This window comes from Fringilla coelebs, assembly GCF_963513975.1.
Source record: "Fringilla coelebs genome assembly, chromosome: 8".
NCBI classification, from domain to species: Eukaryota; Metazoa; Chordata; class Aves; order Passeriformes; family Fringillidae; genus Fringilla; species Fringilla coelebs.
The window spans coordinates 30,359,117-30,381,839 of NC_140066.1; the positions used below are offsets into that span (position 1 = coordinate 30,359,117).

A 22,723-nucleotide genomic window follows, 5' to 3' on the forward strand; every position below is an offset into this window, starting at 1 on the left:
GATGACCTAAAGAAAGTAACAAAACAAAACTGTGTCCAGTATTTTAAACTCAACTTTCCCTAGGGTCTCAAAACTGCATCTGTTCCACGTGCACTGAATTCAGCAGGAATAAGTTGCCCAAGATGACTAAAATATCAGAGTCTGCAGTGAGGGACATCAATACATAAAAGTAAATAGTAAGAGAAAGGCATTTAAGAGATGTGTACATACAACCTACAGCTTCTGCTTGGTAGAGTTAATTCCTTTTTCAACGTTTCTAGGCTGTATTTATACTAAATTGCCCCAAATACATTTCATCATTTAGCTTATAAACTAGGGCTTTAAAGGGGCATTTCTACATTCAGCCTGTAATATTACCTTGTAGGCAGCTTGTCTCATAAACTGCTTTGCAGGCTGCTTCCAAATAGCAGGCACTGTAATGACCCATCTTACTTCAGTGTTTTCAAAGTCCGAGCCTCCTTGGTCACTGAGCTCCTAAAAAAGGGGGGAAAAAAAAAAAGGAAAATAGAGGTGAATGTAAAATGATGGGTGTCTGGAGGAAAACATTCTTTTCTGCTGGCTCTGATAACAGTAACCCTCTTTTCATTTTTTTTTCTGTTACATCCATGCTACAAATCAGAATTACTTCCAACCTGCCAAGAATGCTTTACTGTGCCAAAAGGTGGGATTGAGGTTGAAGCTTTCTCAAGGACGACTATAGAAAAGTTTACTGCTCAAAGTAGAAAAGTTGGCTTTTGCAAAAGCAGCAATTTACAGAATATTACAGCACATTTATGTACATCTTTAGCTATGGTTTGGGATCTGCTGTTAGTCTGAAGAATTCACACTTACATCTTGATTAATACACAGAAAAATATTTGGGGTATCATTGATGAACATTTATGTTTTACGATCTGGATTTTTCAATGACTTCTTTATACACCACTTACCTTTAAATCAAACTTTTATAATGCAGTTAACAAGGGGAAGTTACATTTAACCCCTCTAAAAATGACTGATTGGTCCTTCAAAATTTTGCTTTAAGCAAACATTCAAGACTAGTTTAGTACTTTTATTGTCCTTTTTTTCTCCCCTTAAAAAAGAGGGAAGTCTGTACTGCATTTGCAAATTAGGTGATATACTGACCTGTTTTGGGCAAGGTTCCAAGTAAAATGTCATTACCATATGTCCTATCTAAATCTCCATCCAAACAGAGAAAGGTTCAGAAAGGTGGACAACAGGCCTTTAGAATGTAAAAAAAAATATGTTTCTGCAGGTGCTGAGCCAAGGTGTTGTGTTTGTTTAGCTATGCTGCAGTTCAAAAATCCATGCTGGAAAAGTAGCACCTTTATACTGCACAGGGCACCACAGACACACACAGTACAGTGCAAAGTAACAGCTCACTTACATGGCATGTCTAATTAGTTCCAGGATTCACTCACAAATGCCAGGGATTTAGTTATTAACATCAGGAAAAGGATGTAGCCCTGAACAGGCAGCACAGCAAATATATGGGATTTTATCCAACATTCATATTTACTAAGAATGTCCCCAGTTTACACCCAGGTCCAAGCCTGTGACTCCAAAACCAGCCCCAAAAAAGCACAGTTAAAAATGTCCCTGACAAGATGAGGCATTTGAGCTGCAGTGGCAGGATCCTTTCTCTGCAGCCATAAGGAATAGACTGGGATCTCAGAAAAAATAAATTAACCCATTCAAAAAAGTAGGTTAGCTCTTAACCACAAGGCTATTTTAAACAACACTTGCTTGGATGAATACCCTGATTTGACCCAGGAATTGCTCTGCTCACACTGACATTATAGTGGCATGTTGGAAGCCAATATTTACTTAACTCACAATTGACTATTTACAGGAGATTTAACATCTCAAAACCTGTTTACTGGGGACATGTATTCCATTGGAGAATAAGAAAAACAATCTTGTGATCCAAGAAGACTGCAAGAAATGAGCACTGCAACGTTTCAAATGGAATCAGAAATGGAAAATAATACGCTTTTAAATTTTCTTGTCAAATGTACTTTTTTTTCCCCCCATTAAAAATACAGTGGAAAATACCTAAGCCAGTAAAAAGCTATTCAGAACTCTGCATCACAGGGTTGCTATTAGTGAATCAAGCTTGACCTGTGCAAGGGGAAATTACTTCAGGCTATTGTGAGCTCTCCAGAGTCCACAGCCTGCCCAGAGTTTCTACACCTGCCTTGCTTTGTTTACATCAAATACAACTTAGGTCAAAGCTTGGCAAGGCTAAAAATATAAGGCTCATAATTATACTAGTTATAAATACAGAAAATCTTGATAAGGAAGCATTACCCCACCTTTAATGCCTGTTCCTTAAAGAACTGCAGAGCATAAGCAAATATCTCAAGTGCTTTGACTTTTTTGCCATTTGCAGCTGTCAGGTCTGTCTCCATGGTAAGATTCTACATGAAAGAAAATAACTGGAAGTTATTAAAAGAAAAAGGAAAACATCAAATTAATTCCCACTGCTTGAGGACAGTGAACTCTTCATTATTCACCTGATTAGGAAAAAGTGACAGAACTATTCTGAAGAGGATTTAACTCATCACTTGAATTTCCTGGATCATGACACTTTGCTGCTTATTTTAGACTTTGTTTTTAAACACTTACAATGCCTGCAGATAACTGCAGGCAGAGAAAGAAATAGGGATTAAATATTAAACAAATGCAATAGACACATCTGTAAATAAATGCAATAAAGTTGCACATGCAAGATTTAATCCAAGTTAAAAGTACAGATGAAACCAGAAAACATCTCAAAACAGAAAGTACTGGGCAATTCCCAAAGCTCTAAAATGGATTAAAGACAAAAACACAATCAGTAGGAAAAATATCAAATTAACAGCCCTACTGGCACTTGCAGTTCTGGCAATGAATTCTGGGCGAATTTGCTTGGCTGCTCTAGAGCTCAGTCTGGCTCTTATATCCCATTCCTGCTTACCAGATTTGTTCAACAAACCAACCTCATGCAGAAGGACATGAAGATCGAAGCAAAGCAGATACTGAAGTTTTAGGATCTCCAAGGAAGGCTGGCAAGACACAGCTGCCAAATGCAGTGAGAAACAAAAGGAATCATAATGCTAACTGAAGAGTTTAATTTACTCTGCAAATGTAGAGATGCTTCACTTCCAGTTGACAAAAATTTAGTAGTGGTCAGAGGAAAACAACCTGAGTAGCAAACACATTTTTAGTATTACTTACACCAGTGGTATGCAGCTTCATCTTAAACTTTTCAAAATACAGCCAGTGCTTTGATTCAGTGGGATCCAAGTCATGGTAGAAGTCCCTTGCTGCATAGCCAAAGCTATGGAACTTTCTCTCTGGTGTGAGGAGGATTGTGGTTGGGGTCTTCTGGTTGGAAACACCTGGATCTCCACCTTCCCATCGTCTGGCCAAAAAGTGAAACAGCTCCAGTAAGTGATGCTCAAGGTTAGAGCAGCAGGAAAAAACAAGTGTATCATGAGAAAAAGCCATGTGGTGGAAAATTGCACAGATTGCTTTTCCCTCCAAAGACAGTAATTTCAAACCTTATAATACCAAAATCAAGTGGGTTTATTTCTACCTGAGAAAAAAGGAGTGCAATTTTCATTTCAGGTAATTCAACACATTTTTGTGGTTATGTATAATTCTCAAGGATCTATCACACTCAGATAAGAACACAGGTTCCCAGAAGTAAGCCATACACAATGAAGGAAACAGTTTTGTACTTAAAATTTCTACCTAAGCCAACACATGTAATAAATATTGTAGAGAAAAAAAAATCAGTAATTATCTAAGAACACTACTAATAAAAACCCAAATATGGCCTTTCCAACTGTGATTCAGACTTCATGAATGGTTACTTGCAAGGGATATTTTTCCCATTTTGAATTAGGGACCTGCTTAAGTCATCTAACATCGCCAGGGGGAGGTTGAATAAATCCCTATTGCTGTCCCAGAACATTCCCTGAAACAAGACAAGCCAGCTCAACCAACATCTGATCATGTGCTTCATTTCCTAGACACCTGAAACTCTGAAGGCATCCATGTCTGCAGATGCTGAGCTCTCTGCACTGCGTTTTCCACTCATGTGAAGTTGATGGATTTTGTGTTTCAAATACCCAAAATGCTGCACAAGTTTCAAACTGTCAAAAATGAAGCAGACTTCCCCAACTCCAAGAATGCTAAAGGCACCAAAATATTTCTGTCCCTACTGGTGAATAAAACTATCCTATCTCATCAAGATTGTGAAGGAATTTTTAGGGGATACCCATGAACGTATTAAGGCAAAGTAAAACCAAAGCTGCCTTCACAGAACGGATCAGGAAATAAATAAGGAAATAAATAAGAACATTGAATATGGGAACACCCAGCAGCAGGAACTGAAGGGGAGCATGGCAGGACAAAAAGGTCAGACAGTAGAAAGTTGTAGAAACAGCTGTGAGCATTTCTTCTCCATCTCAAAAAAAAAAAAAGGCAGAATGGAAGAAACTCACATTACAGTTCCTCCCCCCACCATATACAAGTACTTTCTGTATGAGAAACAAACATTTACCAGAAAACATTTTCTTAAAAAGGCATCAGTGGAAAATCTGTTTATGCTCTCAGACATAATCATAACACAGCTCAAACAGGAGCCAAGTTAAGATCACACAGGCAACTGCATTCATTATTAAACTACACGTCAATTGCTTTTTCTAAAGATAGCAAAACATACTTTCAGAACATACTCCTGCCAAAGCCCTCATTCTGAAGCATAAAAAGTCTGCCTTGCTCTGTGGTAGCTGTTTATGTGACATAGGAAGAGTATGCAGAAAAAGTAATTTCCATTTCACTCTCAGAAACAGTTGAATCCATTGAACATTAATTGACCTCCAGACCAAGGCAGAAAACTGCCATGGCAAACTACAATCTAAGGGGTTGGTACTTGGCAAAGCAACAAGGAATGGGAACTTCTGAAGGGCTGGGACCCCTTCACATCATTCAACTGGATCAAACAGAGCAAAATCTCTCTTTTTAGCTCAAGCAGCAGAGAATTACACATCTGGACTTCCTTCAGTGCAGAGGACAATTCCACTGCCCTGAAAGTAGAAACAGCATTATGAGGAGTGGAATGATTTCCACATTCATCCACTTGAAAAAACTTTCCTAAATCTGCCCAGTTCCACTGATCAGCCCCCGAGCCATGATCAGCTGGCAAGGGCTCTGCTCCAGGTCATTTCTTCTAACCTGCTGCTAGAAATGCACTTGGTCAACTCCAAAATCTTTGAGTAGGTGTTACAGCAAACATATGGTTCCAATGTGAAGAAGCTGGGATCTCACAGCTCATGAACAGAAAACACTGCTATTCCAGCAGATTGTTAAATCCCACACACCCGCTGCAAGCAGAGAAGAGACAGACTGATATCGTTTTTGCTTGGAATCATTAATGATTCATTCTGAGTCATTGGTGGGAAATGCCATAAATAGGCTGTGGCTAATAACAATGCTTCTTTGTTTTTCATTATGGCCAGGCAAACATTTTCTCTTTCCGGAATAAGCACGCTTAAGGTGCAGTTTAAATGAAGACAAATTTATGTTCAACACCACGGGATGAAATTTTCAAAGCCACCTGGAGAATTGGATGTTTGCTTCCTGATGAGTTTCTGATGGAAACTGGACACAGTAATTGCTCAGCACCTTCTAAAGCCCCCAGCTTGTATTGCTGTTCAGTCACAGAAAGGACAGCCAGGAAAGAGAAAGGGAAGCAGGACTCTACCATTTGCAATCAGAGATTTAGAAATACTCCTGTGTGATGTTTTTCTAGAGAGAAGCAGATGCAAAAGCATGGGAATGTTAATTCCTGGCTGCAACACTCTTGCCAGGTGGAGCCCTGGCTTCACTCCAGTGACAGGAGAATTTTAGTCAGTAGGACTAGGACTGCAACGCTTTCATTTGCAGTTTCCTTTCACGGTACCAACAGAGGCAAAATAATGGTAAAAATTAGGAAAAAAGAAAAAGAAAATGCCTATCAAAAGCACAAACAAGCCAGAACTGCTGTAAATACATGTGGGAGATATTTTTGCAGCGCAGAATCGCAACTGAAAAAACTATTCAAAGAGAACCAAGGTAGATTTCTTTCAAATGCAGACGAATGAGTTCCTAGGATGATATAAAGTGGAGTTTCTGAACAGAAATATAAACAACATAGACCTGTTTATAGCCACAGAGCATCTAACTGTATACTAGAAGTGAAAATAGAGAAAAGAGAGTCAGTGAGGAAAGAAGGACGAGGTTATACAAAGGTTAGAGAAATGCCTTCACTTGTACCTCAATCTGGCTAAGACAGACCAAAGAGGGACTTGTGTAGAGTGATGAGAATTTGATCCAGAGCTGTAGCACCACAGCCAAGGAAATGAAACACTGGGGTCATCCAAATGCAGCTGAATGCCATCAGCAGTGTGTATGCAGAAAAAAGGCAGGTGTGTGCCTCCCAACAATTACAGAGGGAAAGGGGAAAAACTTGAAGGCTGAAGTTGCACTGAAAAGAGACCACATTCTCCCTCCTTCCAAAGACAGACTGCCATTTGTTTCATAGCCACATGCATTTCTTCATTCATTCTCCGTCTATGAAATACTCCCATTCAGCCATCTAGCCAGTAGCTAAAACATCTGTAACTTCACCTAAGTGCATATAACTCAAGAGGAGCTTTTCAGAACTGTGTAATATCTCATGTATTCCATCCAAATGAGATGTTATTACTTATTCTACAGCAGCAAATTTTCTGTGTGGCTCTGGCACTGCCCTGCTCACTGAAGTGCTGAGCTCATGGCCAGGCAGCTCAGATGCCTTTCCTCCAGTCTCAAGTTATGCTGCAAACAGCACTCACTGTAACACATTCCCTCTGCAAAAAGAACCTGAACCACAGCTACCTGTAACAGAAGCTGGGGGCGACTATCAAGAGCTGTCAGTACTATCTAAAACTGATAAAACAGTAACCAACGTTTTGCAATCAAAGTGAAGTCATTCACTGAACATTTACAAACCCACACCCAACTCCAAACATGCTGAGATGAGTGAGGCCACTCATACATTTCAAGATAAATATATGCTGAAAGAACTTTGTTCAGTCAATGCTTATAAAATCTTTTTTTTTTTAGCACTGGGCATCACAGCAAATAAACACACCGTCAAAAATGTGACTTTGTTTGCCTCCTAATTACAGAACAAGAATCATGGCACTGCTGGCACTACACTGAAACCTGGAGCTAAAGCCCTGTGTGTTCACCCTTTTCCAAAGCAGGACCTTCTAAATAAACCCACCTTACCCTTTTAGAGAAAAGCTGCTTTGTTAAAAGGCAGTCAGAAATCTAAGTATCTGGAAAGAATCAACACTAAGGAGGGAAGGTGGAAAAAATGTTAGGAAGTAGAGGGGACCATGCATCACTGGTATGCTTTATTTTAATGTAAACATTCTCGAGTGCCGGCGGGAAGCTACATTTACTCTGCTGAAATATTTGTAAGTTATCCTACATGTAAGCCTCATTATATACAGCCCTTAATACCTTCTGAACTACTGCAGACTTACCTTAATAAATATACCATTCTTTTGAATGGTTGAATTCATGATTGAATTTCATTATTTCATGAGTGTCAATATATAAATATATATAAAAATATTACATGTATTACTTTGTAAGTCCATTTCAATTACATCTAGCAAAAATCCTTTCCAGATAGAAATATCTAATTTAAAAAGTTAAAATAATTCTTGGTATTAAAATGCTTGCCATTGTTTGAAACATCTGTTGGAAATATGAATACACCCCCCCCAAAAAAATTTCCTCCCCTTTGGCTGCAAAGTAATTTATTTAATTTCTTTCAACTTCAGTATCTCATATCATAGCTACATAGCTCTGAAATCACTGTCATGCTGCCATTACTGCAGGAGGAGGAAAATGTCATGTTTTGAACCATAAATAGCAAAATGTCAACTGAGATTTGGAATCAGCACCTGGATTTCAATGTCCCAGTGACTGACAGCAGGAAGCCTGGTAAGGAGAAGGGATTTCCTCAGGGAAGGAGATTCTAATCCATACTGTGGATCCAGCAGCAAAACCAGGTCCTAAGGTAAAACTTGAGCCCAAGGCACTTCAAGGACTTCCCCAGAAACAGCAGTGATTCCACAAAGTAAAACCTCCAGCATTTATAGGACCAACACAGAGCTGTTCTAAACACAATTTAGGCTTGTTCAGGTACACTTTCAGTGATGTTCTCCCTCATTCCATCCAACTTATTTACAAACTTTAATTAATTAGTTCCTGCCAAAGAGAACAGGAATTGATAACCATGGGTTCCAGCCTGCCCACCCTGAGAGCTGAGGCAGTAACACAGGGTGTGTCCTTTGACTGCAGCCTTGTGCACCTTCCTGTGCTGCTCAGAGAACAAGAGATGGCTGAAATGCAGAAAGGACCTGGAAAACATTACTTGTCCATCCTGCAAATGGCAGATATCTTTGCAACTGGATGGCAGAATACCATTTCTAAATTTACCTTCCTTTAGACAGTATTTTAAATCCCTCAGCTGCATTAGTTTGCAGCCACACACAAAACAACTATGCAGGCTGACTGCACAATCAATATTGTCTGCTGAGATTTAGGGAGCTGCATTCAGCTACCACCTTTGCTTAGAGAAAATGCAGTATATCACACTGGACTGCAGCAAATTAGGCTTTTTGACCTTGTGTTCTCAGCATTGCAGCACAGTACCTACTTCTGCAACAGTAAGACTGTTTAGAAGAACATCTATGGCTGAGCTTTTCATATATACTTTTTTATGTTTAAAATTATCTACATCTTGCTCTCATTACAATATAGTAATTTTAAATATACTATAATAATTATAATTAAACATGTTTTAAGTTTATTTATAACTTTTTTTTAAAAATACCATAAAATATAGCAATGGTTTGTAGGGCAAACATCTCAGGTAGCTGCCATAACAGTTTTTGCATTTGTGATTGCATAGAGTTATATTGTACTGATTTAATCAAGAAATAAAAAATAAGAAAAACTCTCTACATCACAACATCTAAATCTGTCCTTTACATACATATAACACAGACAGATTTCACATCAAAACTTCATTTTCACATTCATGCCTCTTGGTTGCTTATTACCCAACATCAGTGGATCATTATCATAGATTTGATTCAGATTTAATACCACAAAGCTTTAATACCAGAAAGCCAAACAAACTCCCAGTGCAAGTAACCAAGTGCTGTACACTAACTATACACAGTTTGATTCCAGGGGATGGGCAACTCCTGGATGCCACGACCTTAGGAAATCAGTGTCTGAGATAAGGGCATCCTGACTTAGTTATTAACTCTGCTCCATGAACAATTCTGAATACTCAGATTCCTCCTTCTGCTCTGTCATCTTGTAAACTCAGCAGAGTAAGAATCAGAATACAATAAGATGCAACAAAAAGTCATAACCATGAGAAATCTGCACACTGTGGTAATGCCACACAAATCCAGACACTTCAGGCTCCTGTAGAAAATAATCTATGGCTACTGCAGGCAACCCATGTTCTCAGAGTCACAAACCAAATGCTGCATTGCAGCCCTTACCTCATTACATGAATACATTCTGGCTCCTTGGTGAAGCTGTAGGCGTAGCCACTGGAGGTTGTGCCAAAATCAATAGCCACAACAACAAGAAATAACTGTTCTACAGCATCGTCTGCATCAGAGTCCTTCTGTTAAACAGCAGAAGCAAAACAGACACAGAATCACTGATCAGAATCATTGTAACCTGTCACAAGTTTTGCTCTGCAAGACCTGCATATCTCTTCAGTGAAAATGAGGACTTCCCTAATTTTGCCCTTGTGACCGAAGCTGGTATCAGAAAGCTGCACATTCCAATGGAACTGGAAATTCAATACATGACTCAACATACATGCTAGAACCTTTTATACATCATTTTCTATTCAAAGCTTCCTTCATACTCATTTTTGAAATACTTCTTATCCTGTATTATTAAAACTTAGGGGTTTGGGGCTGGTTTGGTTGGTTTTTTTCTTAAACTGATCAACTGAAGAATTTGTCCATCATTGTGATATATTTGGTACTTACTCGGTGGTTTTAGGAGTTAACTGTATCATAAGTATGAACATAAAATACTATTACTATTCAAAAATAACAGAGACAAACCCACCCAAAACACAGCAATAAGATTTACATCCCATGTTAAAAAGCAGAATTTATGTAACACCTGTTTAGCCAGCACTACATGCTGCACTCCTCCTGCCTGTGCTAGAATGTGGGAAGCTGTTCAGCTGCTCATGATGAATTTGAATCCTTCTCCTGCCTTTTACCTGTAATCCTGCAATCCCTGAAAAGCACAGTCAAGGGCAATATGCTCCAGGCCCTTCACCAGCCTTGTTGCCCTAAATCCACCAGGACTGCTCAGCCTGTACTCCCAGAAACACTTGGAAGCAATTGATGTTACCTTTCACAGACCAGCTGCCACATGGCCTCCCTCTATGGGCAGTGTTCCACCACAGATCTCTGTTATTCCACACCTCCCACTACCTGCACATTCCTGCTGTACCCCTACATTTTCCAAGATCTCTCCATACACCTGCTGCTTGAAATGGAGAAACAAGAGCAACAAGTTTTGGTCTCCAATCATAAAAGACTTGTTTGGATTCTCCTAATAAAAGTTTTTCAACTAAGACAATGTCTTCCTCAAAGAGTTTAAGGAGCAAATCTAACTGAAATATGATGTAATTCATCAGTGTGACAGAAGTAAAAGAGGAATTTCAAGGGTATATAAAGAAAGAAGGGAATAAGAGCCAAAGCTATGGGAGAGAGCACTGGAAATCCTGAAGATGGGTTTTTGCACAATTCTGAACTCGAATCAGAAAGCTAAGGCAGTGTTCTACCACAGACTCACAAGGATAAAAATGTGTTCTGAACACAATCCCTTGCAATAAGATGAAGCACACTGTGCAAGTACTGCGTTACAAATTATACAAATGATCTCAAAAAAGGTTGGGAGTTAGTTTTAATAGGAGTTTATCAACACAATTAGCACGATGTACAAGAGATTAAAACATACTACCTGTGGGACATGCTCTTGGTTCTAAAAGCTTACAGAAATGGCTATTTTCCTTAAGAAATAAAACCAGTTACTCCTATTTTGAGCTCCTACATGTCTCTCTCTTTTGGGGAAAATTCTTTTCTCTGAGAATTTGGTTTTACTGTTGAATTTCCTATAGATCTTTCTTTTTTTTCTGAAAGGAAGAAGACTTTTCAGGGGCTGCCTAAACAAATCAGTGATAAAGACATGGACAGACCTTGGGAACCCTGAGGATCAAGAAACCCCTGTGTTTGATATAAAAATATGTAGGAGCAAGTCTATGAGTTTAGCAAATGAAAAACAGCAAAACCAGGAGCCCAATGAAAGGAATCAGAGCTCTGTCAACAACTCCAGTGTGACCAAAATCTCACTTAAGACCATGGATAGCATAAAGGGGATCACTATGGAGGAAATAACAACTCTAAAGAAATGATGTCCCACTATACAGGCAGCAGAAGGTAATGCAGTATAAGTTAGGAGTACATTTCTTACCACAATGTGTGATGGAGACAGTGGAGTTATTCCAGGGTCTCCCAAGCTTTTGGCTGGTGATGAGTAAGCAGATGTGGAAACTGCATCTAAAAGGAAACAAACACCCATCAGTGTCAGCAAGCAGAATGAGTAAATACAACAGTTACTTTGCATACTGCTAAACTGTTTTCCAGTTGTAAAGGATCTGCTAAAACACAAAGCAAATTCCACAGCTGCCATCTAAAACATGTTTTGCCTTTAAAACATGCTAAGACACAACTGTTGCTTTGGTTTTAAAACGTCTGTCTAATCTTCATGACTATTACCATTCTTTTATGACATTGTCATGTACAATCTTAAAAGTCTTCCCAAACATATTCAAAAATCATAGTTGGTACAAGCAGCTTGAGCACCACACACTGCCTAGGATTTAAATGCATGAATGCAGAAACTAAACACAAGCTGTGAGATCCAGAAACACAGATTCATTTAAAAGAAAAAGGGGAGTTGAGAGCGATTGGCAAAGCAGGAAGAGTAAGCTGCAATTTGTCCATCTTGAGCCTTTATTCTGAAACTTTCCCAATACTGTCTCTGTTTTTATCCTTCACTGCACTCTGCACTGGAACATCCTGCAGCTGTTACTACTACTGCAGGACAGAATCCAGCTGGGAAAAAGGAAAGCATTATTAACAAGTCATCAAAGAAATATTTCTACCCAGCATACATTACTAAAACTTCATTTAAAGTCACAGACCAAATGAGTGACAAACACTGTAATGCACTAATTTTATTTTTCATTCTTTCATTTACATTGCTGATGACAGAAAACTAAATGGCTTAAAATAAATTAAGCACTGATAGCTTGGATGGATTTTTATATAATTTGTACTCTCATGAAGAATGCAATAGTTTATCAAAATAGAATGCAGAAAAGGTCCCACACACCCTGTCCATGCTCCAAAATTTAAGCCCTAAGTGCTTTCTGAATTCTCTTCCACAGAATACCAGCTACAATTACATGTAAAGCAGATGATGTAACAGACCTCTGAACATTAATTGTAATAATTAAATAATAAGTAATACATTTCAATCTATTTTTATCACCTACTTGGATACATCACACATTTGTTGATAGCATTCCCAGACATTTGCAGACTAAAAATTCAGAGCATCACTCCAAGATGACACTGAAGCTGCTCTCCAAGACCTCAGAATTACATAGGGAAAAATGGCAATCAAATATGTCTTGTTTCCCAGGAAAGATTCAAAAACCCTGCAAGTATGAGGGAATTTGCCTGCAGGGAAAAAAATCTTCCTCCAAATCTTAATTTTGCTCTTGAAACTTCACTTATTTCTTGAGGTTTTAACATGCATGTTCAGTCTGATTTCAGAAGCATTTGCAGAAGCACAGTATTTGCATTTTCTACACAAATTTTTCAGGAATATATGAAGCTACTTCTCTTGCAGTGAAGTACAAGAAGTCACAGGCCAAATGCGACAAGCACAGAATCTGCTCGGTTCATTAAGACATCTTTGGAACAGATGCTGTTATCAGCCTCCTTTGTGCCATTTTTACCTCTTAATTTTTGCACCAGCAACATGGTATTTATTTTAGAATTGAAAAACAGTACCTCAACACAGAAAAAAAAATGAAATAACTAACAAAATATATTCCTTGCATCCTGCTGTAATTCCTGGCTGGACCTGAACTATACTTCCTGAGCAGACCAGGACATTGCAACACTGACTCAACATCTTTGGAAACCTGCACTTTACCCACACTTAGGATGCTGATTGGAAGCACAAAATGTAGACATCATGTGTTTTCAGTGTTCCACTTTGCCATTAATTCTTCTGGTTACCTGTTTCGGCACTCATGTTTCACAGATGTGCTGGGGCAGGTCCAGGGGAGGCCACAGAGATGATCAGAGGGCTGGAGCACCTCTGCTGTGGAGACAGCCTGGGAGAGGAGACCTTAGAGCACCCTCCAGTACCTAAAGGGGGCCTGCAAAAGAGCCAGAGAGGGACATTTTACAAGGGCAAGTAATGACAGGACAAAGGGTAAATTAAAATAAAAAAGGGTAGATTTCCATTAGATATCAGGATGAAATTCTTTACTGTGACAGTGGAGATGCACTGGCACGGGTTGTCCAGAGAAGCTGTGGCTGCCCCACTCCTGCTCAAAGCCAGGCTGGACAGGGTTTGGAGCAACCTGGTCCAGTGGAAAGTGTCCCTGTCCATGGCAGGGGGTTGAAACAAGATGATCTTCAAGGTCCTTTCCAACCCCTCAAACTATTCTGTGTTTCTGAGATGCTTTTTCCAACCTGTCTTCAGCTATCAGCCTTGAAAAGTTATTTATAGCTCTGTGTGCAACTCACAAAAATGTGTATCCTGTCACAGAGAATTTTCTATCTTAGAGAGCAGTGAATAAATATCCAGAACAATACTGACATCTATCCAGTGAAACCACTAATTTGGGTGGTGTCCTACCAAGAATTAATTCTAGTTAATTAATAAAAAAGACCCTTCTAAACCCACAACCATCCTGCACTGCATTCATGACTCCTCCTGCAAATACCCAGCTAAATAAAACAATTCTAGATCATCCTGGATCTAATGCCAAAACTTCTCAACAGGCAGTGAAATGACTTTTAAAAGCAAATGAAATTAGGATATTTGTAACATTATACTATCTACCCCATCTGAACTGCAAGGTGTTAAAATATATTTGTCTATGTGGGAGCTTTTGTATTTTGTTGAGTTAGTGTTTCCATGGTGAAAAAAATGTGCATGTGTAACACTTTTTACAGCTGTGTTCTGAAGAACAGTAAATGCATGGATATTCCAGGATATTTAAAAATCCCTTATCTCTAAAGCACCGTGATTGGTTGATCTGACAGAAACAAAAGCATGTTCCAAGCCAGAGAATGGGAAAAGGGTTGCAAGGAACCTGATTTGAATCATGAAACTGAAAATTGATGCCTAGACTGTCCTGGATCGGATCTGGGTATGTGGAACAGTTCTTAGAATCAGAATGACTTATTATGGCTTCTGCAACAAAAAAAAAACATAATCAAGTAATGTTCTACATAGCTCAAGTTCCAGCTTTATCTCTGTGTTTACTAAGGATCTTTATCTCTGTCAAACTACATGCTATGACAAAAACACAGCTGAACAGTACGCATTAAATAAACACTTAAATTCTTGCCAATTTACACACCAAATTAAACTGAGGAATCTGATTTAGAATCCAAATTAAATAAGTCCTCAAACAAACCAGTATTTTAAAATAATATTTTTCGAAATATGATGCAAACTTCTTGAATAAAAATTCTTATATTTACTTCTGATATGAATATTAACCTGGAATATGATTTGGGTAATTTCAACAAATTTGAACACATTAGGATTTCTGACTTAAGTCCTAACCCAAGCAATTGGCAAAGAACACCTTGTGCATTTTTAAGATCAGAAGTTGAAGGGAAAACAGAGAAGGCTCCCATTTTCAGGCAGATTCCCAAACCATTACAGAATTAGTAAAATTATGAGATCAGAAGATATTGTATTAATAATGAAATCAAGTCCATTATCACATTAGCTCCAATTGCTGGTTTAGCAGACTTAATTTAAATTAAACCTTCTTTTCATCTAAACAGAGTTTATTTTCTGTGGTTTCCTGTAATGCCTAATCTGTTTAGCTCTTTCTGTTTTTCAGTAAATGATCAGCAACATTGTAGATTTTGACAAAATGCAAGGAAGGATTAACCTTTAAGTGTCAAAGAATGCAGACTAAAAGCAAAGTCCAGAACATTTATAAAAACTTTGCTGATGCACTGTGGATATTTCACTGATTGCGTGTTCAGCTGAATCTGATTTTTTCATAGATCTGGAGAGCAGGACCAAGCTCATTATTTAATTAGAAAGATCAGTTAATGGCAGCTAGAAGGCCATCAGTCAGTTCTGAATTTTTGAGAGTCCCTGTCACACATTCCTATTCAGGACTGGATAAATGAACTTTAGGGAACTACTGAAAAAACCAGACATGGACCAATACAGCCCCAGATAATCAGTTCCAAGCCAGCAGCTAAGGAAGTGTGACTGCTGGACCTCCCAGTCACAAGCCACTAAGGTGGTACTCAACCAAAAAAAAAAAAATTCAGCAAAATCTTCTCTTTTCTGTTCAACTTTTCATCTGTATATAATTCAGCTACATAAGGCATCAGTAAAATTTCCCAGATCACATATTATGGACCTTGTTCTTTTCCCCAGTGAAACAGATGCTGGAGCAGTGGATTCTGTCTAACCCAGGTGCCATAAACAATGGATAAGCTAAAGAGGGCTTTGTCACCAGGGAGAATTTACCAGGACAAGTAAATCAGGAACCTGGGATACAGGGTGTGGGGCTGTGCAGCATAATGCCCAGAAATGCTGTCACACCAGGGAAAGGGGGACATTTCTGAATGTGCCTCATGTCACCAGTTCTGTGTATGGAAAAGACTTTTTAAAAAAGAAGAAATAAGGATTCAAGCCCCAAGTCTGCCATCCAAAACCATTTCAGGCACATTCTGCACTACTTTGGAGTGATGGCTACAAAAGCAAAGGCTTCACCAGAGAAGTTGCACTTCCCAAACCTTCTCAGACCTCACTCCCACCTGACTGGACCTCTCTCCTACAGCAGTTTCACAAACCAACGAACAAGCAAAGGAGCATCACTACGATATAACCTCTCTAAGAACATGCCTGAACACCAGTGTATGTTATATCCCAATCACAAGTAAATTTGTATTTCTATCCTGACATAGTGGCCACACACCCAACACAAACTCTTCCACAATTTTCTGAATCAACAACAGGATCAATACCATTCCCCATTTCAGATCATAGTTCCAGTATTCTAGTAAGTGCTTTCACAATAAAGATACCAGTGGGTCCTTTTCCAGGCTCTCCCAAACTCCCAGCTGAGAGTGGCAGCAGGACACCACCCTGGCTCAGAAGGAAAGCTGCAATAACTCTTTTTGATTTGTGTAATGCACATCCTCTGCTCCAAATGCCAAACCATCCCAGCACTCAGCTATCTGTAGGCTGCTGAACCAGGTGCACAAGGGAAGTGGAGATGCATTAGACCTATTAATAATGTCACTATTGCAGCTGATCTTTGTGGCTCCAATAAATCCATGTTAACTGAACTCACCATGAACACACTGAACATGTCACAAATCAAACACTGCACGTATCTCATGGCCATTTGTCTGGAATTTCCAGCCATCCAGCATGTGGTAAAGATGACTGCTGCTGTGTGTATACACACTGCTCTGCTCTCAGTCAGGTTGTGGGTAATACCAAAATCTATCCCATTCAGGCACTATATCTGGATTAAAAATTTAGGGAAAAAAAGCAAAAATAAGGAGGTACTGAACCAAACATGGGTACAGATTAGCCATCAGGCAACAAAAGAATGGAATAAACCCATTATTTTTCATTCAAAAGATTATAACCTTTTGAGCATCAAAATAATTTTGACCCAAGCAAACCTTCCTAATGATATCTGCACAAGGAAAGAAGGGTTTACTATATTGCTATTAGCTGGCAATTGCTGCACTGATGAAGAAAACCTTATTCAGCTTTTCCTACTGCTGAGATTTTCCTTTGCATTAAGAACAAAATGTCAGAGCTTCCAAATGCAATGTGACAACCTAGAGCATTTTACTGTAAATACAAAGATGGCCTTTTAAAATAATTACAGAACAATAAAAAAAGACATGGAGAGAAGCAAAAAAAAATCTTAAAATATTCTTATGCATAATAAAAAGATCCCATATGTCATATTAGAAGTAAGAACCTTCTGTTCCTACTGAAACCAATGGCACCACTGTTATGACCATCAATGGAATTAGAGTTCTTTGTTTTAAAATGCCAGTAGGCATCCAGCTGGTTTGCTGAAGACTGCAATACACTTCTCTTCCATGAATACAGCCATAGCTAATCTCTGATACAAATCCAAGTTTCCTGATACCCTTTCATAATATCTGGTCCCCGGAAGAACTGGAATTCATTGCACTGATACCAATTAGAGCACAAGGATTTCCTAAGTAAAAAAAAAAAAAAAATAGAAAAAAATATCTCCCAATACTTTGCACAGAATTCTAAAAATAGGACATGTTTGTCATTACAACTTTGACCTTTTCCATTTATTGCTTCTATATTATGTCCCATCACAATTATGTTCTGACTAGAGGCATTACAGTTTTACTACACTATGAATGCTTTCTAAGGTAATTTTAAGATTTTACCATTAAGTTAAAAGTATCAAAAACCAACCCCAGTTTCATCCTATCACTCACTCTGTGGACAATATTCATTTTCCTGAGCCTCAGCAGCAAAGAGAGACCAGAAGATGCCACCAATTTTCTGTGAACTTAATTTGAGATGAAAGAAACACGCAAGAACTCGCAATAACCTTCTGAAAATGCCACATGGGTTATGTTCACTTCTCTGACAGGAAATAGGCTAAAATACTTTATCCACAATAGATCTGATCTCCCTGATGCTTGGTAAGATGGACTAAAGCTGAGCAATCACACTTACTGGGTGTGTGATGCCCCAGCAGGTCCTCACCAACAGCTAAATCTGCCTTCAACTCAAACCCTTTCACCATCTACACTGCAAGGTCTCAAATCCAGCTCCACCCTGAATGACCTGAGAGTTTTCCAGCTTCTGCAATCAGCCAGCTCCCTCTCCCCTCCCATTTCCTTCCCCACCCCTGATGGGATTCCAGGGTGCTCAAAACCTGCTCATGTCCCAGAGCCTGGGGTGAGGGGGAACTCACCAGCAGCGCCCTGCAGTGATCCCTCTCTTCCCACATCCCACCTCTTCCACAGCCATGATCCTGATTTACCTGCTGCAGAAGGCAGGCTACATGTTGTGATAAGGGTGGGTTGACAACAGATTTGGCAGCTCAGAGTGGTAAAAGACAATTCTCCATGATTTCCCTAAATACTCCCTAACACAGGTCTGTAAGAGACGCCTTCAGTGTACATGAACTAAACTTCTCTCCCTTCAACAAGCTCTTCTTTGAACTTGCTTCCTTCACACTTCCTTGCACTATTTGCCTCTGAGCAAGCACTGTCTTCCTCTATCTCTCACCTCCCCCCTCGCTGCTTCCAGGAACTCATAAGGAACAGAAAACAAACCCCAAGATGTACAGAACTTAGGTGAAAAGACACCTTCCTGGAAAAGGCTTCCTGCTGCTTCTCCTCCATCATCATGTCTGTCCCCATCTACCTCCTCCACTTTGTTCACTGCAAGGTTGTCAGGAATGGCACTACTAAGATTATGCTCCAATTCCCAGGACCATACTGATAAAACAGAACATTTGTGATGTTAATCACTCTCTGAGAAAAACACCATTTCCCAGCTCAACTGGACTGGTTCACTGCTTTTTCTTTTTAAAAAACAAGATCAAAATATTACAGTTACAAACATGTTTCTGTTTAAGAACCACATCAAGATGTAATTGTATCCTGAAAAGAATGCAATCCTACCTTTCTCAATCAAGATATTCAAAGAATCACTGTTCAACTTTTCAGACTGCATCCACCATACATTTTGGGGGGGGGGCATTTGTTCACTTAGAAGGCAAAAAGATTATTTAGTTTTCAAGCATTCCTAGATTCAAACAGCATCTCGCCATGCATCAAGCTGGATGAATGTAGTGACACCTTTTTCTTAAAACATGAATTGGGAAAAAAATTTGAATATGTTTGTCTTCATTTTGACAATCTTCTGGAAGGCTTAACATGATTCACACATTTACAGAGCCTTGACAAGAGAAAACCAACCACTCTCATCAATTCACAGGGGGGAAAAAAGGATAAGCAGGGGGCAGGATAAAAAGAAAAGCCAAACTAGAATAGACATTACTTATAGTAGTCAGCATGAGTGATGCTCTATATAAATCCCTTCATATTCTTCAAGGCTATTAAACCCAATTTTGTTCAAAGATGGAAAAATAAAGGAACAGTAACTATGACAAAATGTCAAATATAGGCATCACATTTGAGAAGTCATTAGCAAAGTCATCTACAAAACCACAGTCTATGGCTATTGATTTCTCTTCTGAGCAATATTTCATTGCTGTATCAAAAACCAGATTTTCTTTCTTTTTATTTGATGATCTCGAAAACACATAGTTACCAGGCCTAAAGAAAAGCTTAAAGAAAAAAATACCTTATGAGAAAAGAAGAAATTACCTGATGAGTATTTGCAGAGTGGATCACAAAATCATGCAATCACCAACCAAAATCCACTTCCAGAGGTTTTTATGCTAACACCCATCAGGGTTACGTTCAAGTGCCATGACAGTGCATGGACAAAGACCACAGTGACCAGCCAGAAAACCAACTGCAAATTTACACTGTCACGGTGACAAGCCCCTGGCACAACCTTCAAAGGAGTTCCTGTGGCTGAAATTGTAACAGGAGCCTAGCTGAGTAAGCAAGAGAGCTCCTACAAAAGGTTGATTTTTAAATGCAGCACTTCCACAGTGCCAGCACTGAAAGCTGCTGTAAGTGGCATGCCCTGCCGTTCTGATTACTGCGAGTGCTCTACTCAGGTATCCATGGAAACTTGAGAAATAGATGTTAAATTTGTTGGATCTGTTTGGCATCAGGGAATGGGACTAGTTGCCAGTCAGCCCAGTCTAATCACAGGTGTTCTGATCTTTAATCACGGAGAAGGCATCAAGAGTCCTCAAATGATGATGAAGCTGACCAAATGGTCACATTTCCCAAACACTGACAAAAGGAGGGGGCAAGGATGCACTGAGGAACTGTTATTTTAATGGTGTTATTATCTCTTAAGAGAGAAAAATATCCCAATCCATGTAATGAGGAAAGAGACACCAAATATTCACTCTTCCAACCTCACAGGGAACAGGAGAAAAAAGAAAGCAGCACACAGAACCTTGTAGGGACAGGTGGCCATAGAGTACTCAGGACTGTAAAACCCTTTGAGAGAAACTGCTTCCACCCAAGAGACTGGTCCTGAATAGCACTGAGAACTAGGGATGTATCCAGAAATGGATAAACTGAAGTTGTGTTCCCAGTTCATTCCCTCTGGGTGAAGGAAGTAGCAAAGGGAGAATAATTATCTCTGCTTCCTTGCCCAAGGAAACTAGTGCAGGTTGGGCAGGCTCCTGCAATAGGAACTGATTTTCTTCAGAGAGAGAATGTGGATTAACTCCCTCAGATGACACGGAATTCCTGTTATTGAACTACATTCACATCCACACTTTTCTGGACTCCAACTGGTAATGATTACTAGAAATCTCTCTCCAGTATTCCTCAGAAGCTGCATCTGCAGAGCACAGCCTGAGAGTGTTGAGTTAAAAGCTAAAAGCCAAATCCTCTCCAGGTCTCTCATTCTTGCAAATTTAGGTGCGCTTGGAACTGATCCATGTGCTCAGAGCCTGCAAATCTGTAACAACAGAGCTCCTGATCTGGGCCAGGGAGCACCCAGTGACTCACAGAGGACTGGAGAGCAGTGAGCCAGGGCAGGGGAGCACCAGCACCGCTCCCAAAGCCCCTCTGGTGCCCTTGACACACCCTCCTGCAGTCCTGCATGAAGAACAAAGGCATTCTAGGCTTTCTGGCCACCATATTCTGAGGAGCTTTGTTTATTTATTTGCTTACTTCTTAAAAATGACTGCATTTTCCTCTTCATTTACATGAAAACGTTTCTCAAATCCCCCTGAGACAGCCTTTGAAGGAATTTCCTGTTTTAATACTGATTACTGACACAGATCACCACTGCCATGCTAATTTTAAAACACTGCAAAGTCGCTGTTTTAATAGCAGTTCTAGCAAAATTTTAAACTTGCATTTGTTTATTTTAAATGCATATCATTATGATTCTTAATAGCACAGCACACAGGCCAGAACTGACACATTTTGAATAAGGAGAGCTAAGGAATGTTCTTCCAATATCAAAAATGTGCCTGGTCACTGAGAAAAGGCAGATTGGATGTAATGACCCAGGAGCCAGGACACTTGTCACAGAGAGGAAGATGAAGCCTGTGGGTCTGTCACAGGCATTTCAGATCACTGAGGTTCAGCCTTGGCAGCAGCATTCCCAGCATCTGTGACCTTACAGCACCAAACAGCTGCACACTCTGCAGTGGAACATCTGTGAAGCAAGTGTACCATTTACTGCCACGGCCCATGGACTTCAGAGCTCATCCCTGAAACAGACTCCAAGTCCTCCACTGCAGAAACACCAACCTGATGCAACCTGGAGCTTCACCCATCCTTGTTTCCAACCAGCCAGGCTGTTTAATAGAAATGTGACAAGTGCCACACAAAAGCTGAGTAATTATCTAACAAGTCATCTAGGGATGGACAAAGATGTCACTAAAGCTGCATAAAGAAAATATCAACAGCTAGTTCACTTAAGGAAAACAAAAAAAGCCCAGATTCAAACTCCCCAAAAAGGTCATGGTGCTTCAAACCAAATTAAGGTCATGACTGTTCTCGTCCTCCTAATTGAAAGTAGCATTGTTTGCGTGCATTGTTTTTATTCCTTTCCCATTTTCCATTATCATTTACTGGGAGCCAGCACAGCTTTTTTTAAAAATCCAAAAAGGCAATTTGCTTCTTCACAATACCTACAGACTAAAACAGCCACAGGGAGAAGTTTCTAAAACCATAACTGGTATGCTCTTTGAAGTCAAATCTTGTGAAATCCCATCTGACACATCGTCAAAAGGCAGAACCAATTCAGGTACAGAAAACTGACACAATGGGATCTTTTAATATTATTGTTTTAAAGTAAAAGTATATTCTTGAGATTTTTTTTTTTAAGAAAGGGATGGTTGCTCTGTGAATTTATAGAGAGAACAGGTGAAATCATAGTAGAGGGGAAGCAAAAAGGAATTAATCCCCTGGAGCAGTTTAGAAGAATAAGTAACTGGAAATTTTAAAACATTTGCCCAGATCTGTAACTTTAAAAGGAAAAAAAAAAAAAAAAAGAAATCCAGACTTCATTGCAACAGCAGATATGATGTCCAGAAGGGGCCTCAAAAATTTCACCAGCATTGCCATGAAAATGGGAAAAGTTGTCCATGGCAGGTCAC

General features: G+C 39.4%; 1 protein-coding gene across 2 annotated transcripts in view; it reads right to left on the reverse strand.

Annotated features, from left to right (window-relative positions):
• HSPA12A (heat shock protein family A (Hsp70) member 12A) overlaps nucleotides 1-22,723 on the reverse strand; it is a 52,194-nt gene that overhangs the window by 26,938 nt on the left and 2,533 nt on the right. Inside the window, exons 2-7 of one of the 2 annotated variants that reach the window (XM_084210223.1) lie at nucleotides 13,458-13,600; nucleotides 11,617-11,702; nucleotides 9,612-9,736; nucleotides 3,220-3,406; nucleotides 2,316-2,420; nucleotides 358-474 (exon numbers count right to left, since the gene is read on the reverse strand). In XM_084210223.1, the coding sequence (XP_084066349.1) occupies nucleotides 358-474; nucleotides 2,316-2,420; nucleotides 3,220-3,406; nucleotides 9,612-9,736; nucleotides 11,617-11,702; nucleotides 13,458-13,473 (636 nt within the window). In that variant the 5' untranslated portion in view covers nucleotides 13,474-13,600. Of the gene's footprint in view, nucleotides 1-357; nucleotides 475-2,315; nucleotides 2,421-3,219; nucleotides 3,407-9,611; nucleotides 9,740-11,616; nucleotides 11,703-13,457; nucleotides 13,601-22,723 lie in introns of both variants that reach the window. The other variant, XM_084210222.1, reaches the window with a different exon arrangement.